The sequence below is a fragment of the Marmota monax genome, unplaced genomic scaffold (genome assembly GCF_021218885.2).
Source record: "Marmota monax isolate L192 unplaced genomic scaffold, Marmota_monax_Labrador192_F-V1.1 WCK01_AAM20220418_F8-fsc00012, whole genome shotgun sequence".
NCBI lineage: Eukaryota > Metazoa > Chordata > Mammalia > Rodentia > Sciuridae > Marmota > Marmota monax.
This window is the reverse complement of record NW_026695227.1, coordinates 33,081,257-33,108,867: the sequence shown is the minus strand read 5'-3', so window position 1 is coordinate 33,108,867 and position 27,611 is coordinate 33,081,257. Positions and strand designations below refer to the sequence as shown.

Below are 27,611 nucleotides of genomic sequence, written 5' to 3'. Positions count from 1 at the left end.
TCTGATGTTTCAGTCCTCATCCTGATGAGAATAGGTGTGTCCGAGTTAGCTCATTGTTAAGGAGGTTATAGGCATGAAGAGTTTCTGCTAACTACCCAAGCTCATAAATGCCTTTTTTGTTTTTATGGGGCCCATCCTCAGATCCCCACATACATAAAAGGGGTGAGAGGGATCCACTAGCCTCAAAGGGACTCCCCACTCCAGCTCTCCCCACTCTGCAATCATCCTTGGCTCTCACCCAGGAAGCCACCATGTCTTGTCGCTCCTACAGAGTCAGCTCTGGATGCAGGATGGGCAACTTCAGCTCTTGCTCAGCCGTGACCCCCCAGACCCTGAGCCACTTTCAGGCCAGCTCTGTCTCCTGCAAGAGTGGGCCTGGTCTCCGGGGCCTTGGTGCCTTTGGTAGTCGGAGTGTCATCAACTTTGGATCCCATGCACCCCGGATGGCAGCTGTAGGCCCTCATCCCACCCGTTGTGGAGTTGGCTTTGGTCCTGGCAGTAGGATGGCCTTCGGCTTTGGTGACAGGAGTGGTGTCAGTCTGGGATTTAGGGCCTGCAGTGGTGTTGGTCTGGGCTTTGGAGGCGGCAGTGGCTTTGGCCATGGTTTCAGCAGCCCTGGCTTTGGCTACAGAGTTGGAGGAATTGGAGGACCAGCAGCCCCATCTATCACAGCGGTGACTGTTAACCAAAGCCTGCTGACACCCCTCAACCTGGAGATTGACCCCAATGCCCAGAGGGTGAAGAAGGATGAGAAGGAGCAAATCAAGACCCTCAACAACAAGTTCGCCTCCTTCATTGACAAGGTAGTTATAATGGCTGAATCTCTGGGTCTGGGATAGGGAGGCTAAAGTCTTGGGAGTTCTGTCTCTTAAAAAGAACTAGTCCAGCTCTGGGGCAGCACCTTTGACCCAGATCCTTTGGGTGTCTACCAAAGCATTGAGGTATGACCTCTGGGAGGTTCTATCAAGGAACGAGGACAAGCCAGAGAAACTGCTACATGGTAACACAGGCCAAGGCCTGGTCATGTCTTCTGGAGGAAGGAGGGGCGGCTAACCAAAGCTGAGGGCATCTGGGAAAAAATGAGACCTACTATCTGGTCACTTAGAAATGTCTCCTCAACAGGCTGGAAGTACCAGGACTTCAGTCAGATGTAGAGTGTTGTAAGTTCAAAAGATTTAATCCTTTGAAATTGTGGTTTCCTTAATAAGATATTCAGTTTCTGAAGCTGGGTGGCCCCATCTGTGCAGGATTAGGAAATTGGACAGTGAATTGAGTAATTTTCATGTAAAAAGAAAAAAAAATACATCCTCCTGTGAATGTTTAGCCAAGTTGCCTAGATTGAGGGAAATCTAGGTCCCAACACTGGTAGTCACTGATGCAGAGGAACAGTGACATGAACTTCCAAAAGACTTGACCTCCCAAGGCCATGTCCATGGAGAAGGAAGCTAGGGCTATGTTTGAAAATGGAAACTCTGTGAGCTCCAGTTTCTCCATGTCTAACATGGGGGTGGGGGCTGTGAGTTCTTCTCCAGCTCTACACATCTCAGTGGATGGGATATCTGAGGTGGTGGGTATGGCTTATGATCCCAGAATATACCTCCTGGTACCACGCCCACCCCAAATGTACTTTCCTCTGCAAGGTATGGTCTGCCAGGAATGGCTGGCATCTGTTTTCAGCTATAGAAAAACCCCAGCTTAAGCAGAATCAGTCTTTCCACCTTCCCCATGAACTGTCTTACATCTTTCTTAGGGGGAGAAAGAGGGTATTGTACTGAAACATGTCTATTTGTAGTCAAGACTGACTGAACGTGAGTAGAGGGTCACGGATATGCCCTTCCAGTGTGACCTGCATTGGAAGAGAAATGAAAGTCAACAAAAGAGACAACACTGTCCATATGTGATGGAGATTCATTGCCAGCCATCTAGAGAACTGGCCAACGTGTGGGGACTCTATCAAACACTTCATTTCTTTGTCCCTGTGGATCTAGGTACGGTTCCTAGAGCAACAGAACAAGCTCTTAGAAACCAAGTGGAGCTTCCTCCAAGAGCAGAAATGTGCCAGGAGCAACCTAGAACCTCTCTTTGAGAACTACATCACCAACTTGCGGAGGCAGCTGGAGACACTGGTCAATGACCAGGCCCAGCTGCAGGCTGAGAGGAACCACTTGCAGGATGTCCTCGAGGGCTTCAAGAAGAAGTGAGTGGAACCTGGATTGCACACACTGATGACAGGCACAGGCTGCTCCCAAAGCAGCAGCCCAGCTCATATGACAGCAACTGGGAGGGTGGGAATTGGTTGGCTACAATATACAGCTTGGGGACAGGATTTAGGATAGTAATATGTGAAGGGGAGGAAGAGTGCCTCCACGAGTCCTGAGGATAAAGAAGTCTTGGAATTGGGCATGGTTTGTCCCTAATACTGCCAGTGGGAATAAGTGAGATTCCCAGGAAAAGGATTCCCTTGATTCTGAAAACAATGCCCACATTCAGCATTGAGTTAGATCCTACTCTGTCAATGGTCAAGTGCAATGACCCTAAGTCATTTCTAATAGAGGAGTATAGCAATGGTCCAGATCTCCAGACCCCCAAATCCAAGTTGAAAAGGTAAAATGGATTTGGAAGAACTAAGACCACCAACTCATAGGTCTTAAAGATGGAACAGGGAGCCAAGTTACCCAATGGAGCAGAGAGTTCCTCAGGAGGCTTGCTGAGGGCTTAGGAGTAACTGGTTCTCAGTTTGCAGTGAGAACTAACCCCTTCATCTTTATTACCCAGGTATGAGGAGGAGGTGGGATTCCGAGCCAATGCTGAGAATGAGTTTGTGACTCTGAAGAAGGTAAAGAAGAGCAACAAACCCAAATTTCTCCTCCAGAAGGGCAAATATTCTCAAGAACCCCCAGAAACATCCCAGGGAGTCCCATGGAATCAGGGACTATGTTTGAAAATGGAAGGGAATGTGAGCTCCAGTGTCTCCATGTCTAACATGGGGTTGGGGGCTGTGAGTTCTTCTCCAGCTCTACACATCTCAGTGGATGGGATATCTGAGGTGGTGGGTATGACTTACAATCCCAGAATACACCTCGTAGTACCACACCCACCTACTTTCCTCTGCAAGTTATGCCTTGCCAGGAATGGCTGGCATCTATCTTCAGATATAGACATGGATACCCTAACTCAGCCAACATGGAAACCCTGACTCAGGAAACTGACTTCCTTAAAACCCTGTACATGGAGGTGAGGCTCATCTCTCAGGCATCTGAGGAGATCAGTGCTTTGTGAGTACACAAAGACAGCAGAATCCCAAAGATCACATCAGGTTCCCTTGGAAATTCTGATTTGGCATCAGATTACTTCATTGGGTCACTTGAATCAGAGGTATGAAAAGATGACCTTTTAAGTATTGTGAATTAGCTAGATAATCCTTGCTTTCAAATGAGCACTGGAGAATTTCCAGCAGCCTCTGGAGGAGTTCTCAGAAGAGCCATAGTCACTTCCACTCAGTGACATTCCACCCATCCCAAAAGCCTGTAGGAATTGGTCCTGTGGAAACTGACCAGATCTTCCACCCATTCGCAGATCCTGCCAAGTTGGGAAGGGTAAGCAGCATACAGGTAATAAGTATCTTATCCTTCTCTCTTCTATGCAGGATGTGGACACAGCTTTCTTGAATAAATCTGATCTAGAAGCCAACGTGGATGCCCTAACTCAGGAAATTGACTTCCTTAAAACCCTGTACATGGAGGTGAGGCTCGTCTCTAAGGCATCCAAGGGGATCAGTGCTTGACCTGGACTTCCCGGTGGCTTAGCCTAGGCTGGCATATTTTCAAACGTTGGCATCCTACATCCTACCACCCAAGTCTATGTGCTGTGTCATGGATCTGCAAGTGGAGCAGGTCAGGGGAGCAGGCTTCTCAGCAGCCTGGCTCAGGCCTATGAATGGCCACCTTGCATGTGTGATCCAAATCTCCATAAGCCAAGCTAAGGACAGGGGTCTAGGAATGTCACTTCCTTTCTACTGGCCAGATGACTCTGGAAAACTGATTTGCCAGGAGATGTAAGAAAACGTGTTTCTGATCCAGTAGCCAAACTAACTCGTTATCTTTTGCTTCATATGTGTTCCGTTTTGTCTGGAGCAGACCCAGGCAGAGCTGAGTTTTCAGCTCTGAGCAAAGATACCCTGAGTGAACACTCCCAGGAGCCCTCGCCTTGCCAGCCAGCTCCAGCCTCCTAGTTCTGAGACTTGGGAGGCCATGGTTTAAAATATTGGCAGCTCTCAATGGAATGTGACCAGCAAAGCCACTTTCTGGATGAGCCAAAGAAAAGTTGAATCCCTAGCATGGCTCCCACTCTCCCCACCAAGTCCACAGACACTGCAGTTTTACTATTTACTAAGCAAGGGAGAGGGTTGAAGGGCTATCTCCCAGCAGATAGCAAAGGTTCTAGTGTGACACTGAAATGGTTCTCGGACACGTCTTTTCCCTTACCCTCAGTGTAGAGGATCTTGATGTGTCCTAAACCAAATAGCAATGTTTTTCTGCCCCTGATCCCAGTCACATCCTAGGGACTCTATGGCAGGGTCTGAGCCACAGATGAGACTCTGAGCCCTTCTGCCTTGCTGTTCCTCCAACACAGGAAATCCAGTTGCTGCAGTCGCACATCTCAGAGACATCAGTCATCGTGAAGATGGACAACAGCAGGGACCTGAACCTTGACGGGATCATCGCCGAAGTCAAGGCTCAGTATGAGGAGGTGGCCAGGCGCAGCCGTGCTGATGCTGAGGCCTGGTACCAGACCAAGGTGGGCAAAAAGAGGTGTGGCTAGCCCTGGGGGGAGAGTGCTCCTTTCAATGGAGTAGAGCCAGGGAAGTTCTGAAGTTCCCAAATTAGTGGGGGCTGTGGTCTTTACCTGACCTTTGAAACTTCAAAACACTGCCTTCTGATCCCAGTATGAGGAGATGCGAGTGACAGCTGGCCAACACTGTGACAACCTACGCCACACACGGGATGAGATCAATGAACTGACCCGGCTGATCCACAGGTTGAAGGCAGAGATCGAGCATGCCAAGGCTCAGGTGGGCAAAAAAAAACGAGAGAAAGCCACAGAGCGGGAGAGGTAGGGCCCCTAGCTTTAGGGAGCCCCAAGTCCGATGAAGTCAGGGTCATGCCAAGACCCAGAAACAGAGGAATAGAGGCTTTGGGCAGGAAAGACTTCCTGGAGGAGGAAATAGGGAAGAAGGGAGAATCTCCCACGTAGGAGGAATGACCCGAGGCGGACCCAGAGAGGGAGGGGAGGTCAAAAGAACAGGTGGATTCTCTGGACCCCATGGGCAGCAAAAATCAGGAAGGGTGAAGTCAATGTGGATGGAAAGGGAGGGAAAGTCAAGCTCTACCCTCTGGTGACAGCAAACTACAGGATCACCATCCCTAGGAAAACAGCCACCAGAGGCTCCATCCCTGGCTTGGCCCCAGCTACATCCCTATCAGCCATGGGCAGTGTTTCTAACCCCCCTGGGCCCCTGCCAAAGCCCAACTGCAAACTGCCCTCCCTGCAGCGAGTCAAGCTGGAGGAAGCAGTGGCAGAGGCAGAGCAGCAGGGCGAGGCGGCCCTCAATGACGCCAAATGCAAGCTGGCGGACCTGGAGGGCGCCCTGCAGCAGGCCAAGCAGGACATGGCACGGCAGCTGCGGGAGTACCAGGAGCTCATGAATGCCAAGCTGGGCCTGGACATCGAGATCGCCACCTACAGGAGGCTGCTAGAGGGCGAGGAAGTCCGGTGAGCGCTCTGGGAGGGAGGAGGTCAGACACAGGCATCTGGGAAGGTTAAGCAAGTAAGGGGAGGAGCCAGGGGAAAAATTGCTAAACTAAGCTGCTCCCAGAGATGGCAATACATTTCCCACAAACATTAGTTGGTTGTCCTTGTCCAGAGATTAGAAGGTAGCTCTAGATCTGTGCTCTCGAATGTGAAGTCTGTAAACCTGCACAGTGTCTCATGAGTTTTGCTTGCTTGGCTGGTTTGTTAAAAATAATAACAATACATTTCCTTAAATATTTTAATTCAGTAGTTTGGGGGTAAGCCAGGAATGGTGACACATGCCTGTAATCCCAGTGGCTCAAGAGGCTGAGGTAGGAGGATGAGGCAAGAAGATCTTAGCAACATAGCGAGGACCTAAGAAACTCAGCAAGACCTTGTCTCTAAATAAAATATTTAAAAGGCTGGGGATGTGGCTCAGTGGTTAAGCACCCCTGGGTTCAATCCTCGGTGACAAAAAAAAATAATTTGGGGGTAGGCTCTAGGAACATATGGTTTTTTCAAAGCTCCCCAGTCGCATGTACAGCTGAGACTGAGAGCCAAGTGTCCCCTGCCTGTGAACTAAATTGTTCCTTTCTCTCCAGCATCTGTGAAGGCGTTGGCCCAGTTAACATATGTAAGTAGTTTATGCCTTTTCCTCTTCACATTTCTCTCTCCTTCAAATTTCTTTTAAACTCAGGCTCATGCAGGGTACAGGGCCCTCCCAAGAAGCTCCTTGGTTATGACCAAGACAGTTAGGGAAGCAGGGGCCACCTGCCCCTTGGACTGGGACATGTCCTCAGCTGAGGTCCAAGATCTCTTGGAGTCTGCCTTCCCCAGAGCAAAGCATTGACAAGGGTGTGCAGAGTCATCAAAGTAGGAGAAAGTTCCAGAAGAGACTCAGTCCTTTTGCTTTGAATGACCTTGTCCTTCAAGGGAACCATCTCAGAGAAAGAAGGAATGGAAAGGCCTGTGCCAGGGAGGTCTGTCATTCCCTGATGGCAAGGATGGGACAAACTGAGTGGAAGTTCCCCCTCCTGTCAAATAGTACTAGTTGTGCCCAAAGTACGCAGGACACTGAGCAGAGCACTATGGGGTAGCTCCAGGCCAGCCCCTGCTCTCTAGAATTTCAATCTTCTTGCAAAGGTGAGTCCTAGTTACTGCCACCCTAGTCCTGGAAGGACCCCTGGGAGGAGGAGCAGGCCTTGGCATACTAGATGTGATTTGCTGGAAGTCACAAAACTAGGCAGAATCCAGGTCCAGATTTCTGACTCGAAAACACAAATGTACACAGATGCGTGGTAGGACTGAGTGCTAATCTGGATGGGTCAGATGGTCAGAGCTACCCCTTCCAGGAGGAGAGTGCCCCTGGAGGCAGGGGAAGGAGCAGCAGGCAATGGCCCTTCAGCAGGAGGTTAAGCTCCAGGGGAGATCACATGGAGCAAAGACCCTGGTGAGAGAAGGGGGCAGAAAGAGTGTGTAGTGACAGGCTGGGGCTGGTCTATGCAGAGGTTAGGGTTCAAGTCCTGGGACATGGAAATGTGTCCAGAGCTGACAAGGGACCCATGTTGACAGGGTTTCTTATGGGAGAGTAAGTGGAAAACGTGGGGATGCACCAGGGACCCAGTATAACGGCAGAGAGAAGGTCACAGCTTCCTAGAGGCTCCAGTGCCTGGGTCATCCAGCCCACCCCGCCCACTCCGCCCCCACCCTCACTCCCACCAACTTGGGCCTCATATGATAGTCAGCAGATGGACAGATGCAAACATCCAGAGGAATTTCCAGAATTCTCCCACCTTGACCTGGCTGTTGGGTTTTAGTGCAGTCACAGTCTTTGGGCATCCAAGACAAGAGAAGGAAAAGAGGACCCTGACTCCTGGAGTCAGCCCCTCTGATGGTTTCTTCTCCGCAGCTGTGAGCAGCACCCGGGGTGGCGTGGTGTGTGGGCCTGAGCACCTGGTCGCTGGCTCCACCCTGTCCCGCAGCGGAGTCACCTTCTCTGGCGGCAGCAGCATCCGCACCACAGGAGGGGTCCTGACTTCCTGCAGCTCCAGCCTGGGTGGGGCATGGGGCAGCCACGGGGACCTGCTGAGCGCGGGCACCAAGGGGGGCTCAGTGCTTGTGGGTGAGGCCTGCGCCCCCAGCGTCCCGTGCCCGCTGCCCACTGAGGGTAGCTTCAGCAGCTGCAGTGGTGGCCGCAGTACCCGCAGCTCCAGAGTCCGCTTCTCGTCCACCACCACCTCTGGCAGGACCAAGTACTAAGCCAACCCCCAGGCCCCAGCTTCTGTCCAGAGGAGAACCAACTCAACGTCCCCTGCTTGTGCCCCTGAGAAGTCTCCAGCCACCCCTCCTGCCCAGTCACCAACAGCAGCTGTGCCTTGTCAGACATCCCCTAAAGGATCTTGCCACAGTATAGATATCCTGCCCACAGCCTCAGCCCCACTGGCTTCTCTCTGATTCCCAATTTCCTTCCTTGGGATCACTCCTCACGGTCCATTTCCCAGGGAAATGCAGGTAGAGCCCAATTCCAGACGCAGTGTACCTGGGGAGAAAAGGACTGTTCAAGCCAAAAGCAGGTGTTTGGGCTCCAGGGCCACCTGCGGCTTTGGTAGAGCTGGAGCACAGTGTGGACTGCACAGTGCAGGTGTCCCCAACTCTTGCTTCCTGCTTCTTGCCTTCCCTGCCCGGGGACACTTCTCTCCTTCTCTTCCTGGCCCAGAAATACCCACAGTTTTTGGTGGCTCAGGGACCCCTACGGCACCCACAGTGGTTCTTCCAGTGGCTTATGTCCTAGTGTTCCTCTTCCTGGGGTATTGGTGAGGTGGTGGCTGCGGCTGGAGAGGTGGTCTCTGTAGCACTCCATTGCCCCTGTCCTTTGGTGGTGTGAGGCCCAGCCCTGGCCACAGCAGGGTTATGTCTACGAGCTCCAGAGAGACGTGGGGGTGGGGGTGCCACCTGTTTGTTCTGCTCTTTATGTTTCTGGGTTTTCAATAAACTTGCCAAGCTCACTCTAACAGGACTCTGGCCTCTCCTTCTGGACTACACTGGGGATGGGGAGACTGTCTCCTAGAGGCCCCCAGTCCATCCTCCTAAGGACTTGCCAAGGACTGGTGTCCTGAGCCCAGGGGAAGCACTGGGAAAAGAAAGCTCAGAACCTGCCAGGGAGGGGCTCAGCTCTTCAAGACAAAGAAGACATGGAGCAAAGACTCTCAGAACAAGTGACAAACAGCCCACTTCTCCCCAAGCTCACCTTACCCTTCAGAGGGGCCCTCCTCCTCACCAAAGTGAACCCTTCCACCTGGTTCCCAGGTCCTACCCAGTGCCAGGTCCTCTGGGATCACTGCAGGGACCTTGGGGTCTTTCCATCTCTGCTCTTGTTTCCACCTAACTCATTCATCTCCAAGCTGCTGGAGAGATCTTTCTCACATGGAAGACCAGTCGTGGTTCTCCCCTGCTTATAGACCTCAATGGCTCCCCATTGCTCTCCTGAAGTAGCCCAGGCTTCTTCACATGGTTTTCAAGGACTTCGTGATCTGCCCACACACTTCCTACTGCCATCTCCTCCATGCACCTCACTTCCGGCCTGTCATCTTTTACTCACATTCAACAATTTGATAAATGCCCACTACATAAGAGTTGGGAATGAGATTCGATTCTTATCCCCGAAGAGTTTCCAATCCATCTGGTAGAACAGATGCACAAGTAATTAAGTCTCGATTTGATAGATTCTTTGTTAAGAGTAGAGTTGGCACAGGGTAGAGGCCTAATGCAGACTTGGGGCATCATGAAAAACTTCCTAAAGAATGTGATGTCCTATCAGAGAAGCAAAGGATGATGCCTTAGCCACACAAAGAAGAAAGAAGTGCTCCAAGCAGAGGCCACAGTGTGTGCAAAAACCAAGAGGTGATAGAGAGCATGACAAACTTGAGACTTGCCCGGAGTTGAGTCTGGCTACATCATAGAGGCCAAGACACAGCATTCCTATTTCAAGCAGAAATAGGAATCAGCCAATGTGGGTCATGACCAGGAACCTGGATGCGCTCCATTAGGGCACATCTGTCATAGTAGGAATTGATTGCTGGTCAGCCTCCCCCCAGATAGCTCTTCTTAGAGATCAGGAAGCACATGTTTTATCTTTATATATTCAGCTTTACCCAGACCCTGGTCAACAACCCAAGGACATACAGAGTGCCCTGCTCACAGCCTCAGGCCTGCCTGACCCTGGCCTCACCAGCCACCCCGCCCCCATTTCCAGAGGCTCCTGACTTCCAGCTCCTCTCCCCTATGCAAAGTTGCACACACCTCCAAGACAGCAATACCAAGGCTTCCTCATGTGGCCTTGGTGCCTCTCAGCCAGACCTACATCCACCCTGTGCCAGGGCTCAATTTATGGCCTCAGTTCTAAGGTCACCCTTGCCTGCCTACACTGTGAAAATGATCTGGTCCCTTTGGAAGAGAGGGGTTAAAGATAACTCCAAGCTTTGTCGGCTGGTGTTTCAAATAAGAGATTCCCTTCCACGTGCCTCCTTGCAGGTCCCTGTTTGGGTTCTCCAGAGCCAAGTTCCCTCCCCACAGAGGCTTCTACAGTGCCATGCTCCTGCAACACACAGCAGCAGCCAGTTGCACCAGATGCCAATAGCTGCCCTTGATACCCTCTTGGGCAGTTTCAAAGCCAAGCGCCTCCAGCAAGTTCCCTCTTTGTGAAAAGCCTTCCCCACACCAAAGAAGGTGGATTTCCAGCTCTGAAGATTTCCAGAAAGTTCCACTGGAGTGGCCCCCCCCAGTGACTTCTCTGGCATCCAGTGAGTGACACTCTGCTCTTTCCAGGGAGGTCTAGATCCCAGCCTGTTCCCTTGGGCCCTCCACCATGGCCCGAGGGGTAGGAACCGTTTCTCACATTGTTGCTTCTCTATTTTTTGGAGTTCTCTTTACTTCTCACTGGCCAATGCCTCATAACGCTGACATCCCATATTATTGGTATTAAACACTCCCCATTCAAGTTACTGCGGGGTGCTGTCTCCTGATTGGGCCCTGGCTGACGGATGCATGCCATTGGAATGGCATTGATTCCAACTCTCGAGCTAGATGACAAGGCAATGTTGGGACTCCCAGGCTCTAGTCATCAGATTCCTTCTCATCTTTCTGCCCTACCCCATGGGTGACATCATCATCCGTCTCAGCTTTAAATGCTATGGATAAGCCAGTGACTCCTGAATTTGTGTCTCCAGCCCAGACCTCCCATTAGCTACAAGCTGGTATATGCAACTCACCCACCAACATCTCCCCCTGTGTGTCTAACGGTACTCAAACTAATCATGTCCCCAAACAAGCTCCTCTTCCTGCTTCCCTCTCCAGCTCCTTCCACATTATTGGCAACTCCACTCAGCTGCTTAAGTCAAAAATCCTTGGAGTTATCTTTAACCCCTCTTTCCTCTCATGTTCCCATGTTTAATCTATCCACCAATATCATCAGCTAAGCTTTTAAATAATAGCCAGAATCCAACTGCCTCTCATCACTCCTACAGCGACCACTGAGGCCCAAGTTAGGAACTACTGCAATAGTCTAGGCAAGAGTCAGTGGACTGCATCCAGCTTCTGAAGAGCCTAAAGTCTGAGCTGTCAGGGAAGCAGATACCTCCTTGGCCTTTCCTGCTCCTGCCACCACACGGACTCTGCTAGGCTAGTCATGGGGCTTTGCTGCCCTCTGCTGGCCGCCACCTTCCACAGTGACAGGGCACAGGGAATTTTCAAAGGCTAACATTGTGAAAGGTGAGCTTAGTCTTTCAACTTTTTTTTTTCCCCAACCAAAATTGCACGAAGGACACAGACATAACAACAATGAATATATTTTCTTAAATCTATTCCCTTTCTTACCAGCACTACACAACCCTGTTTCCATCACCTGTGTTTCTCACTTTGTTCCCAAGGGTGCTTTCAAAATCTACAGCCTTGAAGTGCAAGAGTCCTGTGGTTTTCAAACCGGGCGTGCACCTTAGGGCTCAAAGACCAAGGCTTTCCACAAGTGCAATTTCTGCCAAACCTCAAACATCTAAAAAATCTGAGATGTTCATTCATTTACACATGTATACTTCAATTGGTCAGCAAATAAGCAGCAATAAATAAATAAGCAACTACTAAAATAAATAGAATAAAGTAGATCGGAAAAAGATAAGCCAGGCGCAGAATGCCCTAGGATAGGAAAGCAGGTTACTATTTTTAAAAGAGGGCTGCAAGAGGTGATTTTTGAGCAAAGACTCGCAGGAGGCGATGGAGCCTGTCATGTGGATGACAAGTCAGCACCGGGCAGAAGAAAGAATCAGTGCCACAGTCCTGATGGGAGGGCTCCCAGCATGTTCAAGGAGCACTGTGGTTGCTGAGAGTGGGGAATCAGGGGAAGAAGACGAAGTGAGAATGGGCAAGCGACAGGCAGAGCAAGACCTCCTGAGCCATCGTTAGGACAGGGGTGGGGTGTCGAGTCACAGCGGTTTGGAGCAATCTGACTTAATGTATTATGGGGTACCCTCCTGTGCTGGGGATGGAGTCCAGAGGGCGGGGCGAGCAGCCAGCAGGGAGACTAACATGACACGCTTATTTGTTCTAAGAAAATATGCAAGTCACCTTCACTATTCATGGCTTCACATCCATGGAGTGGAGGAAAATTGTGTCTAAACTGAACAACAACTACCTTTTTTTCTTGCTATTCCCTGAACAACACAGTATGACAGACTATTTACATAGCACTTACATTGTACCAGATTTTGTAAGTAATCTAGAGGTGACTTAAAGCATACAGGAGGATATGACAGGTTATAAGCAGACACTACACCATCTTTATGTAAGGGACTTGAGCATCTTTAATTTGGGTATCCTTGGGGTTCCCAGAACCATTTCTCCATGGATACCCAGGGGTGATTTTATAGCTTTATATATTTAGTTTCCTACTAAGATTTAGGAAAATGGTTCTATTGCTAAAATTAAAAGAAGAAATATCTCAAAACCATTAATTAATACAGTTGAATTCTGAAATTAGAAGCTCTGAGAAAAAGACAAGCCACCAGGGACAGTGACCACAGGGAGGAAGATGCACAGAGTCTGGGAGGAAAGTGAGTTTCCTGGGGTTCCTGGTGGGGAAGCCCTGAGAAGAAAGAAAGGGGGGCAGGCCACGGAGCCCTTGGCCAGCCGGAAGAGGAACCACCCTATGACACAGAGAAGCAGCTGTCCATTCAGCCAAGTTCTTACAGCTCTGACCCTCATCCCTCCCACACCGAGTCTCTGAATCATACCCAAGCCTCCAAATGCCAAAGAAAGGGTCATGGTGCTATGATGCCCCTTCAAGAGCCATGTCCCACTGGAGGCAGGTGGCATTGATTTGCATGCATAATGAAAGTGTGGTCCACAGCATGAGGGCCCACTGTGAACCAGATGTACAGGAAGCCATCAAGCCCCTGCTTGGGACAGGGCTTGTCTATGGGGAGCTCATCAGCATCCACTCGGGAGAACCAGCCAGCCAGGAAGGATAGAATAACCCAAGCAGATACAAATACAAAACTGGGAGGGTTTGCGGTGGCTCTAAGGATAGGCAGAAGGTATTTGTGCTCTCCTGCCTTTTGACAAATCCAGGAAGTCTTCCTGGAGGTGGTGATGGGGAATGTCAGACATAGTAGAAAGAGCAGAGGGGAAGGGAGGTAATGAGTCCCTGGTGACTAAGGCATCCCAGCTTCAGTCAAACAAAGGAGGAGGATGGACCAGCATGGGTGGGGCTGAGGCATGAGTTGCAAGGCCTCTAAGGAAGCCCCTGGGAGTATGCTTAGTGGACCGGGGCAGGTTCCTAAAGGATCTTAGAAATTACCAGGGGCTCCTGGGTGGGGCAAAGAACTGCTCTCTCCCAATTAGCTCTTGAAGGCTTCCTGGAAGAAGAGTCCTCTGAGGAGCATTTTAAATCATGGAAGGGTCATGGACTCCAGTAGACATTCTGGCACTGGGTGGGGGCCTCCAAAGTTAGGGGCCAGCACGGGGCAGGACCAAAGAGGGTGATGCGTGACTGCATCGAGCTCAAGAGTGTGCAGAGGAGGATAATTGGGAGTTACCTGAGAAGCCCAGAGAGGGCATTTTAGGAGACACCAGGAGAAGAAATCCCAGCCGCCCTCTAATTAGTTCATTAAGACTTCCTGGAAGAGGTGGCTGCTCTGGAACATTCCAGACAAAGGTGTGCCTGGAGAGAAGTCTAAGAGATAGAGAGAGGGGTGCAGTGCAGGAATCAGCAGGATATAGGGGGGCAGAGATGATGAGACCAGTAAAAGGAGGGAGGCCTCCCACCCCACCCACAAAAGATCCTGACTCTCAGGATAGGGCCTGGTCCCCCAGAGTGTGTGGCTGATAGGAAGAGCTGGGCATGGGCTCAGGACGCCCTGCCCCTCCAGAGGGTAGAACCGTACAGCCAAGGCCAGGCCCCTCCAGGGCAGTTGTTCCAGGCTGACTTGGCCTGTGAGCTCTCACTTGCTCTGGCCTACATGGGACCAGCCAGGAGGAGTCAGCCACCCTCCCCTCTCCCCAGCACAGTCCTCCATCTTTTCCACAGCAAGTTTGGGGAAGACAAAGCAACTGACATAAAACCTCCATTCAGACAGAGCTTCCCCTTCCTGCTGCCTCTGAGGAGAGCAGGGTTGGGTCTGACTCCACCATCTGAGCAAACGGAGGCGAGCAGAGGCTTCTACAAGTTGGGGTGATGAGATTTCAAGGCGCCCCTACCTCCTGCTTACCAGGTCCTCCTCCCCAATCCCTCTTGTCCATAGCACATGACCCCAGGTCTCCAAGACACCTGGGCAGTGAACTCCTGTTCAGGACACTGAGAATAACAACCCAGGGACCCCGCCCAGGGGTGAGGCTGGGAGTCATCTCCTGAGCTCCCCCCAAGACAGTCTTCTCCCTCTGCCCCCAGACTCCACCCCAAATTTTTATACGAGTGAAATCAGGCTAAAGAAAACATTAAACACAATCTTGAAAGGGTAAAGAAGTCATAAATGTACAGGGGAGGTAAAGACCCTGGGTGGGGCCACTATGCTGGGGAGGGAGGGGGCTGATTCTGACCGGAAGCAATGATCCCTTTCCTTATACAGAGTTTTATGACACCTAGAGAACATTTTCACATATTAGCCACTTAACTCTCCCAACAACCTTGGAGGGTAAGAATAAATCCCACTTTACAGTAAAAGAAACAGAGGCTCAAAGAGGTTAAGTGCTTCCCCAAAGCCACATAGCTAGGACTTGAACCAGGTCTTTCAACTTTGACTCCATTGCCCAAGTTACTAACCCCAGATGTTTCTCCTCAACCCACTTCCAAAGACCTCTCTACCTTCCCTGAAGAACAGGGGTAAGACATGGGGTAGGAGTGTCAGTATGATTTTAGATGGACACCTAAGGTGGCTGGCCATGAACATCAGGATAGAATGCAGGGTACCCTACAGAGGATGTCGGGGGATGGCAGTGGCAGAGTTTGGTTCTGAAAGGCCCCTAAAGGAGGAGTCACCCTCTGAGGAAGTTCATCAGATCTTCTTTCCTAAGTTCCTAACACCTCAGGTCACTGACTAGCCTCCCCAGGGGCAGAGACCACATCTTCAAGGTTCGTGCTGTTAAAAGGATAGCAATCAATATCCTAATATTTGGCCCAAGGACACGCAGGGACATAAACAGCCAAGACTCTCAGAGCCCCCCTAGAGCCAAAAATTATAGGGTCCTGAGACAAGTGTAGAGCAGTCTCTAAGCATTCCTCTAAGAGGGACAACCAGGGCTGGTGAACTGAATGAGCTCCCCTCCTCTGGCTGGTGGTCAGAAGGAGGGGAGACTCACAGGATTTGTTTCTTCTTCCAGAGCAAAGAGAAGGTGCCCAGAGCAATTTGTAGCCACCAGATAATCTCAGGATTGGGTTCTCCACTCCATTGGGCCACAGAGAAGAAAGTGGCTGAAGGGGAGTCTCCCCATTATCCACAAGTGGTCATTATTGTGGCCACTGAGAGTTGAGTGGTTTGCATTTTTGCTTAGAGAGAAATAAAGACCCTGAAACAGAGCCCTCTGGGCTGAAATCCAGAAGATTCCAAAGGATGGTCCCCTGCAGCCTCTGTACTGGAGGGAACATGGTCAAAAACACCCCTCTGGTCCTGAACTACCTTCCAGTCAATGCTGCGGGGGTGCATGTAGACACTCCTGACCTATCAGTTCCTGAGATAGTGATTTACCAGAGAATGTGCCTTACCACAATTGGGTGGAAGCAATGGCTCCCCAGGGCTCACCGAACCAGAGACCCCAAAAACTCTCCCTTGAGATGATGGCCCTGCCTATAACCCAAACCCATCCACCCCCAGACTGTTGTGGAGTTCAACTCCGTCTCCAAGTGTGGGTTGGGGCCATCTCACAGAGAGACTGCGAGAAAATTAATTACTTAATGTGTGTAAACGAGCTTTGAAGATGAAAAGTGCAAACGTACAGTGTCCCTAATAACATCTTCAATACTTTTACGGTGCCGGAATCACTGCTGAGCTCACCTTTAAGATGAGTCCTTGGGAGTTGCTGGAAAATTCCCCAAGCCAATAAACAACATAAAATGGCTTTTCACTCCTTTTATGCAGCCAACCCCAGCTCTCCCCACCAATAAAAGGACCAGGGAGGATCAGAGAGACCAGAAGGATCCTCAGCCTCAGCTCCACAGCCTGCACTGACTTTCACAGCCGCTCACACTCTGCTCAGACTCCCACGATGTCCTGCCGCTCCTACAGGATCAGCTCAGGATGTGGGGTCACCAGGAACTTCAGCTCCTGCTCAGCTGTGGCCCCCAAAACTGGCAACCGCTGCTGCATCAGTGCCACCCCCTACCGGGGAGTGTCCTGCTACCGGGGGCTCACGGGCTTCAGCAGCCGCAGCCTTGGTAACCTGGGCTCCTGCGGACCCCGCATGGCCATTGGGGGCTTCCGCTCTGGGTCCTGCGGCCGCAGCTTCGGCTACCGCTCCGGCGGCGTGTGCGGACCCAGCGCTCCCTGCATCACCACCGTGTCGGTCAACGAGAGCCTGCTCACGCCCCTCAACCTGGAGATCGACCCCAACGCGCAATGCGTGAAGCATGAGGAGAAAGAGCAGATCAAGTGCCTCAACAGCAAGTTCGCTGCCTTCATCGACAAGGTCAGTTTTGAGGCCTATGATGGTGCAGAGAAGACCTCAGCCCTGCCCTCCCTCGAAAAGTCTGCTGGGGAGACAGGCTGGCTGCCAGGTTGGAAACCGCAGAGGGAAAGAAACGCAGACCAATTCAGGTAGAAGGATCCATCTCCATCACTTTGTTCCAGCCAAGTTTATGAGGTCCAGGTGTGGTCTAGAAACTGTGTCTGTGGTGGTCAGGCTGTGTGGGCTTCTGCAGCCAAGAGAATGGCAGTCACAGAGCTGTCCTTAAAAAACTGGACTTGGGCCCTGAGTGTGGGAAGAGCAGGAGATAAAGAGGAGAATAAAAGGCATCATGGTGCATGGCCCAATGGCATGTGAAGTGATGGGCACCACTCAGGGCACACTGCCTCCCCCAAGAACTTGCTGTGCCAGTCAGCAGTGTGAGGCCCCAGACAGGTTATATGTCTGGATAACAGGTCCATCCTCCTCAGCTCGTTAGGAGGACTGATGAGCTCCTGCATAGAAAATGCTGGCAAATAGTCCAGGCTCAATAACTGCTCGCTGTTATTATTAGTTTCCAAAGACAGTAGTGGGTGAGTGACAGTTAACTAACCCAAGCTTGGCAGCCTCTTCACGGATGGAGTGCTGCAATGGAGACTGGAGGGAGACGGGAAGCCACCTTCCCGCCCAGCAGAAGGATCAGGTTTGGGGTTCTGGGGCAAAGGGGTGACCTTCCTGTTTTTCTTTAGAGATCTTAGTTAATCCTGAAAATAACCCACTGGAGTATTATAATAACAAATAGGAGCTGAGAGAGTTTAGATAAGCTGCTAGATAGACATACTGGGGTAGGCAGGTGAAGACAGTGGACAGGGATGCAAGGGACATTGAGTCCTCATTCCATCACTTGCCATGAGCTGGTCATTTCACACCTTGGGAGTCTCAGTTTCCCCATTTGTGATATGGGCAAGACAAGGTCTACCCCTGCAGGACTGTGATAATCCACAGGGTATCAAATGACAGATGACATAGATACAAAGATGTGTGTGTCCCAGTGCAGGCCCTGGAACCACATAGTGAGTATTTGTTGCAATTAAGTGTTTGTTGCATAAATTAAGTGTCTGTTGCATAAATGAATAAAAGGAAAACTGGTAATTATAATAGTTAAATTGGCTGAGCACTTAATACATGTCAGGGGCTGTTCTAAGAACTTTACATGTATTAACTGGTTCAATCTTCACAGCTCCATCAGCTATTAGCTCTGTGTTAGAAATGAGAAAACCTAATACCAAAAAGTTTTAAAACTTGCCCACTTAAAGTGGCAGAAAGTTTAACCAGAACTTTGGCTTTGAGCCAAGCCTAGGTCAATCAAGTGACTCCCTTAAGTGCTGGGAACAGGGTCCCTTGAGCCTCAGATACTCAACTGCATGGCTCAACCCTATTCAGCTTCCAGCATCCAAGAGCAGAGAGCTCTAGGTACCAGACACCTCCCCAGTTCCCCGCCCTGAGTCTCTTTCTTTCTCCCAAATGGCAGGTGCGCTTCCTGGAGCAGCAGAACAAACTGCTGGAGACCAAGTGGCAGTTCTACCAGAACCAGCGCTGCTGTGAGAGCAACCTGGAGCCCCTGTTTGCTGGCTACATTGAGACCCTGAGGCGGGAGGCTGAGTGTGTGGAGGCTGACAGTGGGAGGCTGGCCTCGGAGCTCAACCACGTGCAGGAGGTGCTGGAGGGCTACAAGAAGAAGTGAGTGCCTATGCCCAGGGCAACTCAAAGGGAAATCTAGAAGGTTCTGTCCACGAGCCCTGTGTAACAGTTTCTTAAAGATTCCCTTAACAAGACTTCCTGGGACCCAGCGGGGCTGAGCGGTGAGACTTAGATTTCCCCAAATTCCTGGGCTCCCCCTCAACCCCTAGGAGGCCCTGTGAGTCTTGGAATTAATCTCCAGGGAAGTAAATAAAGGAAGCCCAGAGAGTCCTACAGCCGTCATCGCTTCCCTTTCTGATGCAGGCTTCGTGCTCTCCTGACAGTAACACTCGCTCTCTTTGGATCCAGGATGCACAAACATTAGGCTTGGGGGTGGAATGTGCATTCCTGATCTCATTCCAGAAGCAGAGGACTTGGGTGAAATGAAGCCAGGCTGGGACAGAGCTAGCCATGAACCATGTACTAATAGATGACAGAGAAGACAAGATAATACCTGAAGAGGGTTCATTCCTTTTCAACCCCTGGAAGAGCTTGGTCAGGAGCTGAATAGACCTCTCAGCCCCAGCCTTTCTCTCTCACTCCAGGTATGAAGAGGAAGTGGCTCTGAGAGCCACAGCTGAGAACGAGTTTGTGGTTCTAAAGAAGGTAAGGGGGCTGGTTGCAGGGGAGGGAGGGATGGAAGGGGACCCATCTGTGCAACCTCCAGCACTGGGCACAGAACCACACTGACTCAAGGTCCTTCCTTTGGCCTCCTTCCCCCACCTCCTCTTTGTTCAAATGCCAGGATGTGGACTGCGCCTACCTGCGGAAATCAGACCTGGAGGCCAACGTGGAGGCCCTGGTGGAGGAATCTAGCTTCCTGAAGCGCCTCTACGAAGAGGTGAGGGCACCTGCCAACCAGCCAGGGCTGTTGGAAGGGAGGTTGCAAGACTGGGGGAGCTGGGGTAGGGTGCGTATGCATGTGGTGTTTCCAAGTGAAAAGAACAAGGGCACCCATGTGAGAGGGGACCAGGGTAGGGTGTGGTATGTGGGGTGTATGTGCCTGGGCCACATCTGTGTTCATATGTATGAGAACAATGGAGTGTATGTGTGTGCATAGCTTCCGGGGTCTATGAGCACCCCTGTGGGTTGGAGTGTCATGTCTACACTGGTCGGTGGAGTGTTGGTCTATGATTAAATATAGAGGTATATGTGGGGTGGGGGTTCCCACATAGGAAGGGGCCTTAACTAGTGGACTAATCACTCCCCTGGGCACCACAACCTGCTCCCCTACTGGGTAACAGGCCTATTTTACACTCTGGGCCCTGGTTTTCCCATGGTGAGGTCAGAGGCTGTTCTGACATGATGTCTAGGGCCCTTTCCAGCCTTGTTGTTTTATATGTGTGGATGGGGGTGGTAGCAGAAGGAGAAGGTAAACGGCATTCCTGATCAGCCCCCCCGCCCAAGAGCGAGCCTGGTTCCCTGGGGGAGCACACAGCCAGGGTCAGGCACCAGACCCAAATGCACTGCCTGTTGGCCCCACAGGAGATCCGCGTTCTCCAAGCCCACATCTCAGATACCTCAGTCATTGTCAAGATGGACAACAGCCGTGACCTGAACATGGACTGCGTTGTGGCTGAGATCAAGGCTCAGTATGATGATGTTGCCAGTCGCAGTCGGGCTGAGGCTGAGTCCTGGTACCGCACCAAGGTGAGTGACTTAGGACACCTGCCTCCTTGACAAGGCAGTGGGAGGAAAGTGAACTGCCTATTAGAAAAGGCTTCTTTTACTTGAAGGATGGTAAGAGATGGTAAGGGTTGACAGCTGTCAGGTTGGGTGCAGGGCCAAGCTGCCAAGGCTGAGCACTGTACCACCTGTCAGGCATCCTTGGTATCCCGAGAGGGGGGGATTCCCATGCTGAGCCTCATGAGCATTTTTGCTTTCCCCAGTGCGAGGAGATGAAGGCCACGGTGATCCGGCACGGGGAGACCCTGCGCCGCACTAAGGAGGAGATCAATGAGCTGAACCGCATCATCCAGAGGCTGACGGCTGAGATTGAGAATGCCAAGTGCCAGGTAGGTTACAGGGAATACTCAAGCACTCAGCACAAGCAGGCTACAATGCCAGGTCCTTTGCCTCCAGGAGGAAGCAAGGACCCAGAGAGAGGGAAGGGGCTCCCCCATACTGCACAGCACTCTGGCTGGGATGAGCAGGCCACTGACTTCCAAAAGAGGCACCCTGCATCCGTGGGAAGGTGAAAGCACACCCCACTCCTCCATCATGTTCCAGCCTATGAACTACCTGGTCGTGGCCCCGACCTTTTCTGCAGGTCTTCCCTCTCCCTGCCCTAGCCTCATGAGCTCAGGCGAGGCAAGCTGAGCCTTCTCTCTCAGCCTTGCCTCACATCTCCACCCCATAGCGTGCCAAGCTGGAAGCCGCTGTGGCCGAGGCAGAGCAGCAGGGCGAGGCGGCCCTGAGCGACGCCCGCTGCAAGCTGGCTGAGCTGGAGGGCGCCCTGCAGAAGGCCAAGCAGGACATGGCCTGCCTGCTCAAGGAGTACCAGGAGGTGATGAACTCCAAGCTGGGCCTGGACATCGAGATCGCCACCTACAGGCGCCTGCTGGAGGGCGAGGAGCACAGGTGAGTCCCAGAAAGACCTTATGGGCTTAGAAGGGGAAGGCCTGTCTACAGCTATACTGCCCTGAGTGTGCCCAGGCCTGGGGCAAGCAGAGTCAGGCCTGAGGAGCACTTGAATGGGACAAGGTGGAGGCCCTGGTCTCCCAGAGCGAACTGTCCTGGGTCCAAGTGTGACCCATAACTGACCAGGGTAGTACTGGGCTTTAATAGTATCTAATAGTATCTTTAATAGTATGCTTGCTCGGTGTCAAGCACTCACTTTATAACCGTCACCATCCAATGAGGTGGGTCTCATTTTTTCCATCCAAAGACAAAGAAGTAGGCTCGGAGTTCAGCGCCTTTCCCATGGCCATACAGCAGCTCAGCCCAGCTGGGACCTGCACCTAAGTCACGTGCCTCTAAAACCCATTATTGTGGCAAAGCTTCCTCAGATGGCTGCTCGGGGCTTGATCACACAATGATGCACCCCCACATAGCTCTGCACCACCCCAAAAGCTCTTCAACACACTAGAGCACTGGATTCTGCTCTGCCAAGAGCTCCCTTAGAAAACCCGGTGCTGGGGGGGGGGGGCGGGGGGGCACGGGCATCTGATTGGAGGCAGCAAGAGAAGGTCTTCTCTTAACCACCACCACCCGCACTCAGGCTAAAAGAGGAGCTGGTCTCTATGGAGGGAGAGCCATTAAAGAGAGTGAGATTTGGGGGACCCCCTCAGGAACAGACTCTGTACACAGGACACAGGATGACTTTCTGTCCCCAGGCAACCGTGGGTCTCAAGAATTCTACTCAGTGCCTAGAACTCATGGAGTTTTCTTTCCCCCCAGGCTGTGCGAGGGTGTGGGCTCCGTGAATGTCTGTAAGTATTGCTTGAAACTCCCCAGAAAAGTGGCTTTGTGATGGGCAAAGGTGAACCCGTTGGCCTAAGCCAGTGAACCTCAATTGTCCCCCACTGAGAGAGGACCTCTTCTCTCCCCTGGCTTCTCACCAAAGACCAGTAAGGGAAGAACAGAACCAGAGCTGAGTCCCTTTATGGGTGGCCTTAGTGAGCTGCAGGCTTGGAAAAGGGTCCAGGAGTCCTCGCTTCCTTCCCGATGAGCTGAGAGGAACTGGGCCCCGCCATTGACCACTAGCCCCCTTGAGGAGTGCTCTGGACCCATCTTGGGGTGGACTAGATGATCACAGCAAGCCCCTCACCCCTCCGTGTCTCCTTGTCCCACAGGTGTCAGCAGTTCCCGTGGTGGAGTCACCTGTGGGGGCCTCTCATATAGCACCACCCCTGGGCGCCAGATCACCTCTGGGCCCTCAGCCACCGGGGGCAGCATCACAGTAATGGCCCCCGACTCCTGCAGCCCCTGCCAGCCCCGCTCCTCCAGCTTCAGCTGCGCGAGCAGCCGCTCAGTCCGCTTTGCGTAGTGTGGGGGCCTCCTGCCAAGCCGCCTGCCCCACCGGTGTCCACCCCAGCACTGAATGATGTGTGAATGGAAAATGTGTGCTTGCTTCCAGAATCTCCCAGATGTTCCTAGAGAGGGAAAAACCCCTGGGCCGCTTTCCTCCACCTTCTTGTTTTAGGGAGCTGTTTCCTAGTTCTCCTCTTGGCTTCAGTTTTAGAGGGCCATTCCTAGCCCTCACCTAACTCCAGCTAGCTCCAAATACCTGTGGCCAATTTGAATTATTCACCAAGCTCTCTGGGACACTACCAGTCACCTGACTGCACTTGGGTGCCCAATTCCACTTGGTCCTCCTCAGACCCTGTAGGGCTGGACAGCATGGAAGCTGAGCCTTCCCCTGGGTCAAGGCATGATCCTAACCACCCAGCCAGGCCTCCCGCAACCAGAGGAGGCCCCACTCCCAGCACTCCCTATACTGCCAGCAAGAATGGCCTCTGGGCAAGACCCTGCCTGTTTATTCTTTATTGTGTTTTGCTTGTCTCTCTGGCTGACTGTTCTTCTGGGTTAACCTGCTCCAGCCAGACTCCTCCTGTGACCTCCCAGTGGAGAGGCCCATTATGGTGGAAATCCTTTTGCCTGTAACCCCTGGTTAGGGGACTTTGGACAGGTCTTGCTATTCAGTGCACCTTTATACATTTCAAAGGCTCCATGTTTGCTCCAGATCTCCCCCTGCCCAGAGAAAAAGGGGATTGTCCAATGCAGAGTTGGTCAGATGGAGAAGGTTAGGTCACTTCCTGGGTCCCCTCTGGTTATGACTGTCTGTGGGTGCCATGCCTTCTGGGTTGTCTCAATCTATGTTTCAATAAATGCTGCTGCAATGCAAGAAGGGTATGTGATCTTGTAAGCTACAGAATCTCTGCTCCCTTCTTGCCCCAGGACCAGCCAACCAATCCCAGTCCAGCCCCACTCAGGATTCCTCCTGTTGCCACCATTCCCATGACTATGCCTCTTCCTGTCCACTTCCACTGCCCGACTCCACTTGGTCCTCCTCAGTCCCTGTAGGCCTGGACCACAGCCCCAGCACCCCTATACCTATAACCCCTCTCAGAAGCCACAACCCTATCCCCTTTGCCAGTTTTAGATGACTTCCCAACACAGGTGTACCTCTTAAACCAGTGGCGACTCCCTCCCTTTCCTTTTTCCCCACTTACTCCTCAGCCACGTCCAAGCCCTCTGCCCAGGGCAGATCCTTCCAGACCTGGACCTGCCCGCAGTGAGGCAAGTCCACCCTCTGAGGCTCCTGGGACCGCTCTCTTCACCTCCACGTGGGCCAGCCCATGCCCCTCCTCTAGCTGGTCTTTTCTCAGGACTCTCCTCTGCTCCCTGCCTGCCAGCCCTCCCCTCACCACACACATCCCCTCCCAGCCCCAAGATGAGATCTCTTATTCTGTCTCCCAGCTCTTCTGGGTTCATAGCTTCTAGGCACTCAGGCTGCCACTGCATTTGACGTTCATGGGTCACCCAGGCAGGCCTCCTCCGACTTTTGCCTGTCCTTCTTCTTTCTCCTGGCTCTCTTGTCCCTGAGGGCATGCTTACAATTTAGGGTATATCATTGTCCACAGGAAAGGTTAACTTTCAAAGGCTAAAGTGTCAGGAGATAGAGATTTGAGCCCCAATTCTGCCAGTACTGCCAGGTTTCAGAGATTCTCTCACAATTTGGGCATCATTCTGGGGGACTGTGAGAGGAGAGGGTTAAGGTCTTTCCAGCCCAGCCACCTCCTTCGGATCTGGAATGCTGGAGTGAGCACATGCTTAGGGAAAACAACTATGTCACCGTGGATCAAGAAAAACTAAAATGCTAGATTTGATAACCAAAATATATGAAACCATGCACTAAAAAGTCAAATAGAGGGCTGGGGATATAGGTCAGTTGGTAGAGTGCTTGCCTCACATGCATAAGGCCCTGGGTTCAATCCTTAGCAACACACACACACACACACAAAGAACCACACAAAGTTAAATTGATGGATCTGGAAGATGTTAATAAGCTTTTTAATACATTTACATGCTTGGTATACAGATGAGGCAACTGATTCAGTCAGAGCGCACTCTTCTAGGTTCAGGCTCTGGGGTTCCTGCATCTCTCTCCCTGTAAAAGCTTTGTTCCCTGAGGGAGGCGACAGGAATGATCCAAGTAACTAAGGATTGAAGTTTAATTAGAAATGAAATGTTTGCAGTCACGTGATCTGACATTGAGAGATTAAGGAAAAGTCAGAAGAGAAGCAGCCCCAGTAAAGGACTGTCTGTGGGAGTGAGTCTAGATCTCTTTCCTAGGCTCTCTTTTCCTTTGAAACATCACAAACCAAGCTAACATCTTCATCAGAGGAAATCTCATCTTTGTCTGAAATCAATTCTTATTTAAATATTCAATGTTTTCCCCAAACACAAAGTTTCCAAATATTTGAAAAGTATGGATTATAACCCTTCCAAATCTACAGACAAATTTGAGCTTGGTCATCTCCCTCCTAAAGCACTAACACTCCCCCACCAAGTCTCAGTTCCCCTCTGCCTCGGCTGTCCTCACCAACACTCCCAAGATGGCTCCTTCTCCTGGCCCCAGGGTCTTGGATTGGTGCTTGCTTCAATTTTTGAGATCTCAGGAAATGTGACTTTTTAGTACTCACCTAACCCAAGCATCATGAGAAACACAAATTAAGCACATTATTGAGGAAATTACAAAGTGTGTTCCACATGGACATGGAAATGACCATCTAGGAATTACCCCTTATCTGGACTCTTCACATCACTACTGCTTTCTGGAAACAAAGACATTAGAGGGTGTTTTGTTTATTGAAGATTATAGCAACTAGGACATTAACACTAAGCTCTGCTGTTCTTGGATATGGGTATCTATCTGGAAGAACCAGCAATGGAAGAAGGCTTAGTTCACACTGCCTTGTGCTACTTTTCTCCTCCTCAAATCTCACTAGACACTTTTGTGCCCCTGGAAATGCCTGAGCATTTTTGCTTTGTTCAAATACCAAGAGATCCATTCAGGAGTGGTAGTGCATATCTATAATCCCAGCAATTCAGAAGGCTGAGGCAGGAGGATTGCAAGTTTGAGGCCAGCCTCAGTTATCTGCTGAGACTTTAAGCAACTTAGCAAGACAAAAAAGTCTATGGATGTGGCTCAGTGGTAGAGCATCCCTGGGTTCAATCCCCAATACCAAAAAAAAAAAAAAAAAGCAAAAGAGAGCGAGATCTCCAATGTGTCCACCGTAATTCACTGCTTCTGGGCAGTGATGGTGAAAAGTGATCAGTCAGGAAATGGAATAGAAATGGAATAGAGTAGGGGCCATGTGGGGAGCCACCTGTGAGCTACTTGAGGGGTCTTCACTCCATACCAAGCCATGGAGACTTAGGTTTTTCCCTTGGGAACTATCCCAGCTCTCCCATGTGCATCAGATCACCCAAGGCATGAGGTCTCTGTCTTCACTCTACTAGAGACAGCTCTCGTAGCTCCGGAGTTGGGTGTAACCCATTGGGAACTGTCTGCCCACCTCCTTCCTTTGTCAAACAACATTCCATGGAAAACCTTGATGTTTCCCCATATAAATAAAGCAAGCGTGGACTCCCTCTCTCTTTCTAGTGTGGAAGCTTGCTCCCCAAGATCTTCCCGCCATCCTGCCCTCGCTTTTCAAAAATTACTTTCTGTGCCCTGTGGCTTTGTCACCGCCTTCTCTTTCTTAGCTTTTATTCTACAGCCAGCCCACTTCACCAAGAGGAGCCCCAGTTCCGTCGCCTGCATGGGACGTGGGTGAGAGGGCAGCACACAAAGAATAAGCTTATACATTAAAAATGAAGGAAACACCCAAAGCACAAATTGGTAAATACACACCGTCCATGACGATTACTGCCATTGCCACTACCATCACCATCACCACCACTATTACCATCACCCCTACCACCACCATCACAATCACCATCACCATCACCTCTACCACCATCACCATCACCACTACCATCACCACCACCATCATCAAAAAGGAAACACAGACCCTTTCCCGTTCATGATCCTTCACTCCAGGACAGCAAGTGTTCTATGGGACTCAGAGCTACTCGAGTGGCCCTTTCAACCTGATTTTGCCCCTACCCCAAACCTGGTGGGATTCAGAACATGATATAGCCCCCTGTGAGACCCTCTTGGTGCCGGAGGCAAAAGAAAATTGGAGCACTAACCTGCTGAGAAAGACCCTAGTCCTCTTGGGTCAAAGCACTGAGAAGGGCTCAGAAAACAACACTCCAAAGAGCGCCCCCTGACATGCTGAACTTGAGAAACAGACTTGGAATCAAAGTCTCTGTGTCCTTCTCCCCCACCCCCACAGTCCCTTGATCATCTTCTTCTCCCCTATCTGGCAGAGGAAACTTCTTTCAAAAGAAATGCAGCTTTCTTAAGCCCCCTCAGTAGAATTCTCATCAAATAACCAGGAAAAATTAACCCCCAGAAAAGAGTAAAAACTCAAAGTCACCAATGCACAGACTTTTCATCTATTCTTCTAAAAGTAACTCTGAGAGAGCACTGAGGACATTTTATCTACGTAATACGACAACATCTGTTTGAAGTACATTTTTTCCCTTCACCTTCCCGTAACTTGTTGCCACCTCCCAGGAACCTCAAGCCCCTATTTCTTTCTGTAGCTCAAAATGCTGCTGAAGCTTCAACCATCTGGTCCTTTATTTGAGTCTCGATTTTGTCTGTGTCTCCCATACACATTTTCACATTAATAAATCATATGAATTTTCTCTTATTAACCTGTCCATTGTCAGTTCATCTAAGCAGACTCAGTCAGAACCTTCAGAGGGAAATTGTGAACTTTCTTACAATAACCTGATCAATGAGGACCCTGGAGACATGATCCAAAGATGTCAGCGGGATTGCATTGCCCAGGAGTACTTTCAAAGGTTTTTCTGTCTTG

General features: G+C 50.9%; 2 protein-coding genes across 2 annotated transcripts; both read left to right on the top strand.

The window, feature by feature from the left end:
- Nucleotides 1–198: 198 nt before the first annotated feature.
- On the top strand, nucleotides 199–8,801 carry Krt84 (keratin 84). The gene is made up of 9 exons (XM_046435578.2): nucleotides 199–803; nucleotides 1,989–2,197; nucleotides 2,776–2,836; nucleotides 3,647–3,742; nucleotides 4,633–4,797; nucleotides 4,946–5,071; nucleotides 5,552–5,772; nucleotides 6,393–6,424; nucleotides 7,700–8,801. Exons 1-9 carry the CDS (start codon nucleotides 252–254, stop codon nucleotides 8,047–8,049), a joined length of 1,812 nt encoding a protein of 603 aa, XP_046291534.1. The 5' UTR covers nucleotides 199–251; the 3' UTR covers nucleotides 8,050–8,801.
- Nucleotides 8,802–16,454: 7,653 nt separating this feature from the next.
- LOC124087001 (keratin, type II cuticular Hb5) lies at nucleotides 16,455–23,521 on the top strand. The gene is made up of 9 exons (XM_046435576.2): nucleotides 16,455–16,956; nucleotides 18,464–18,672; nucleotides 19,218–19,278; nucleotides 19,418–19,513; nucleotides 20,158–20,322; nucleotides 20,562–20,687; nucleotides 21,032–21,252; nucleotides 22,072–22,103; nucleotides 22,467–23,521. The coding sequence occupies exons 1-9, from the start codon at nucleotides 16,537–16,539 to the stop codon at nucleotides 22,658–22,660; spliced, it is 1,524 nt and encodes a 507-aa protein (XP_046291532.1). The 5' UTR covers nucleotides 16,455–16,536; the 3' UTR covers nucleotides 22,661–23,521.
- Nucleotides 23,522–27,611: the final 4,090 nt, after the last annotated feature.

Excerpts from the sequence above, each read along its gene's own strand:
- LOC124087001 (XM_046435576.2), top strand. The coding sequence starts at position 16,537 with ATGTCCTGCCGCTCCTACAGGATCAGCTCAGGATGTGGGGTCACCAGG. Across the intron at positions 16,957-18,463 it reads TCGCTGCCTTCATCGACAAG|GTGCGCTTCCTGGAGCAGCA; the intron begins GTCAGTTTTGAG and ends CCCAAATGGCAG. Across the intron at positions 20,688-21,031 it reads TTGAGAATGCCAAGTGCCAG|CGTGCCAAGCTGGAAGCCGC; the intron begins GTAGGTTACAGG and ends TCCACCCCATAG.
- Krt84 (XM_046435578.2), top strand. The coding sequence starts at position 252 with ATGTCTTGTCGCTCCTACAGAGTCAGCTCTGGATGCAGGATGGGCAAC. Across the intron at positions 804-1,988 it reads TCGCCTCCTTCATTGACAAG|GTACGGTTCCTAGAGCAACA; the intron begins GTAGTTATAATG and ends CTGTGGATCTAG. Across the intron at positions 5,773-6,392 it reads CTAGAGGGCGAGGAAGTCCG|CATCTGTGAAGGCGTTGGCC; the intron begins GTGAGCGCTCTG and ends CTTTCTCTCCAG.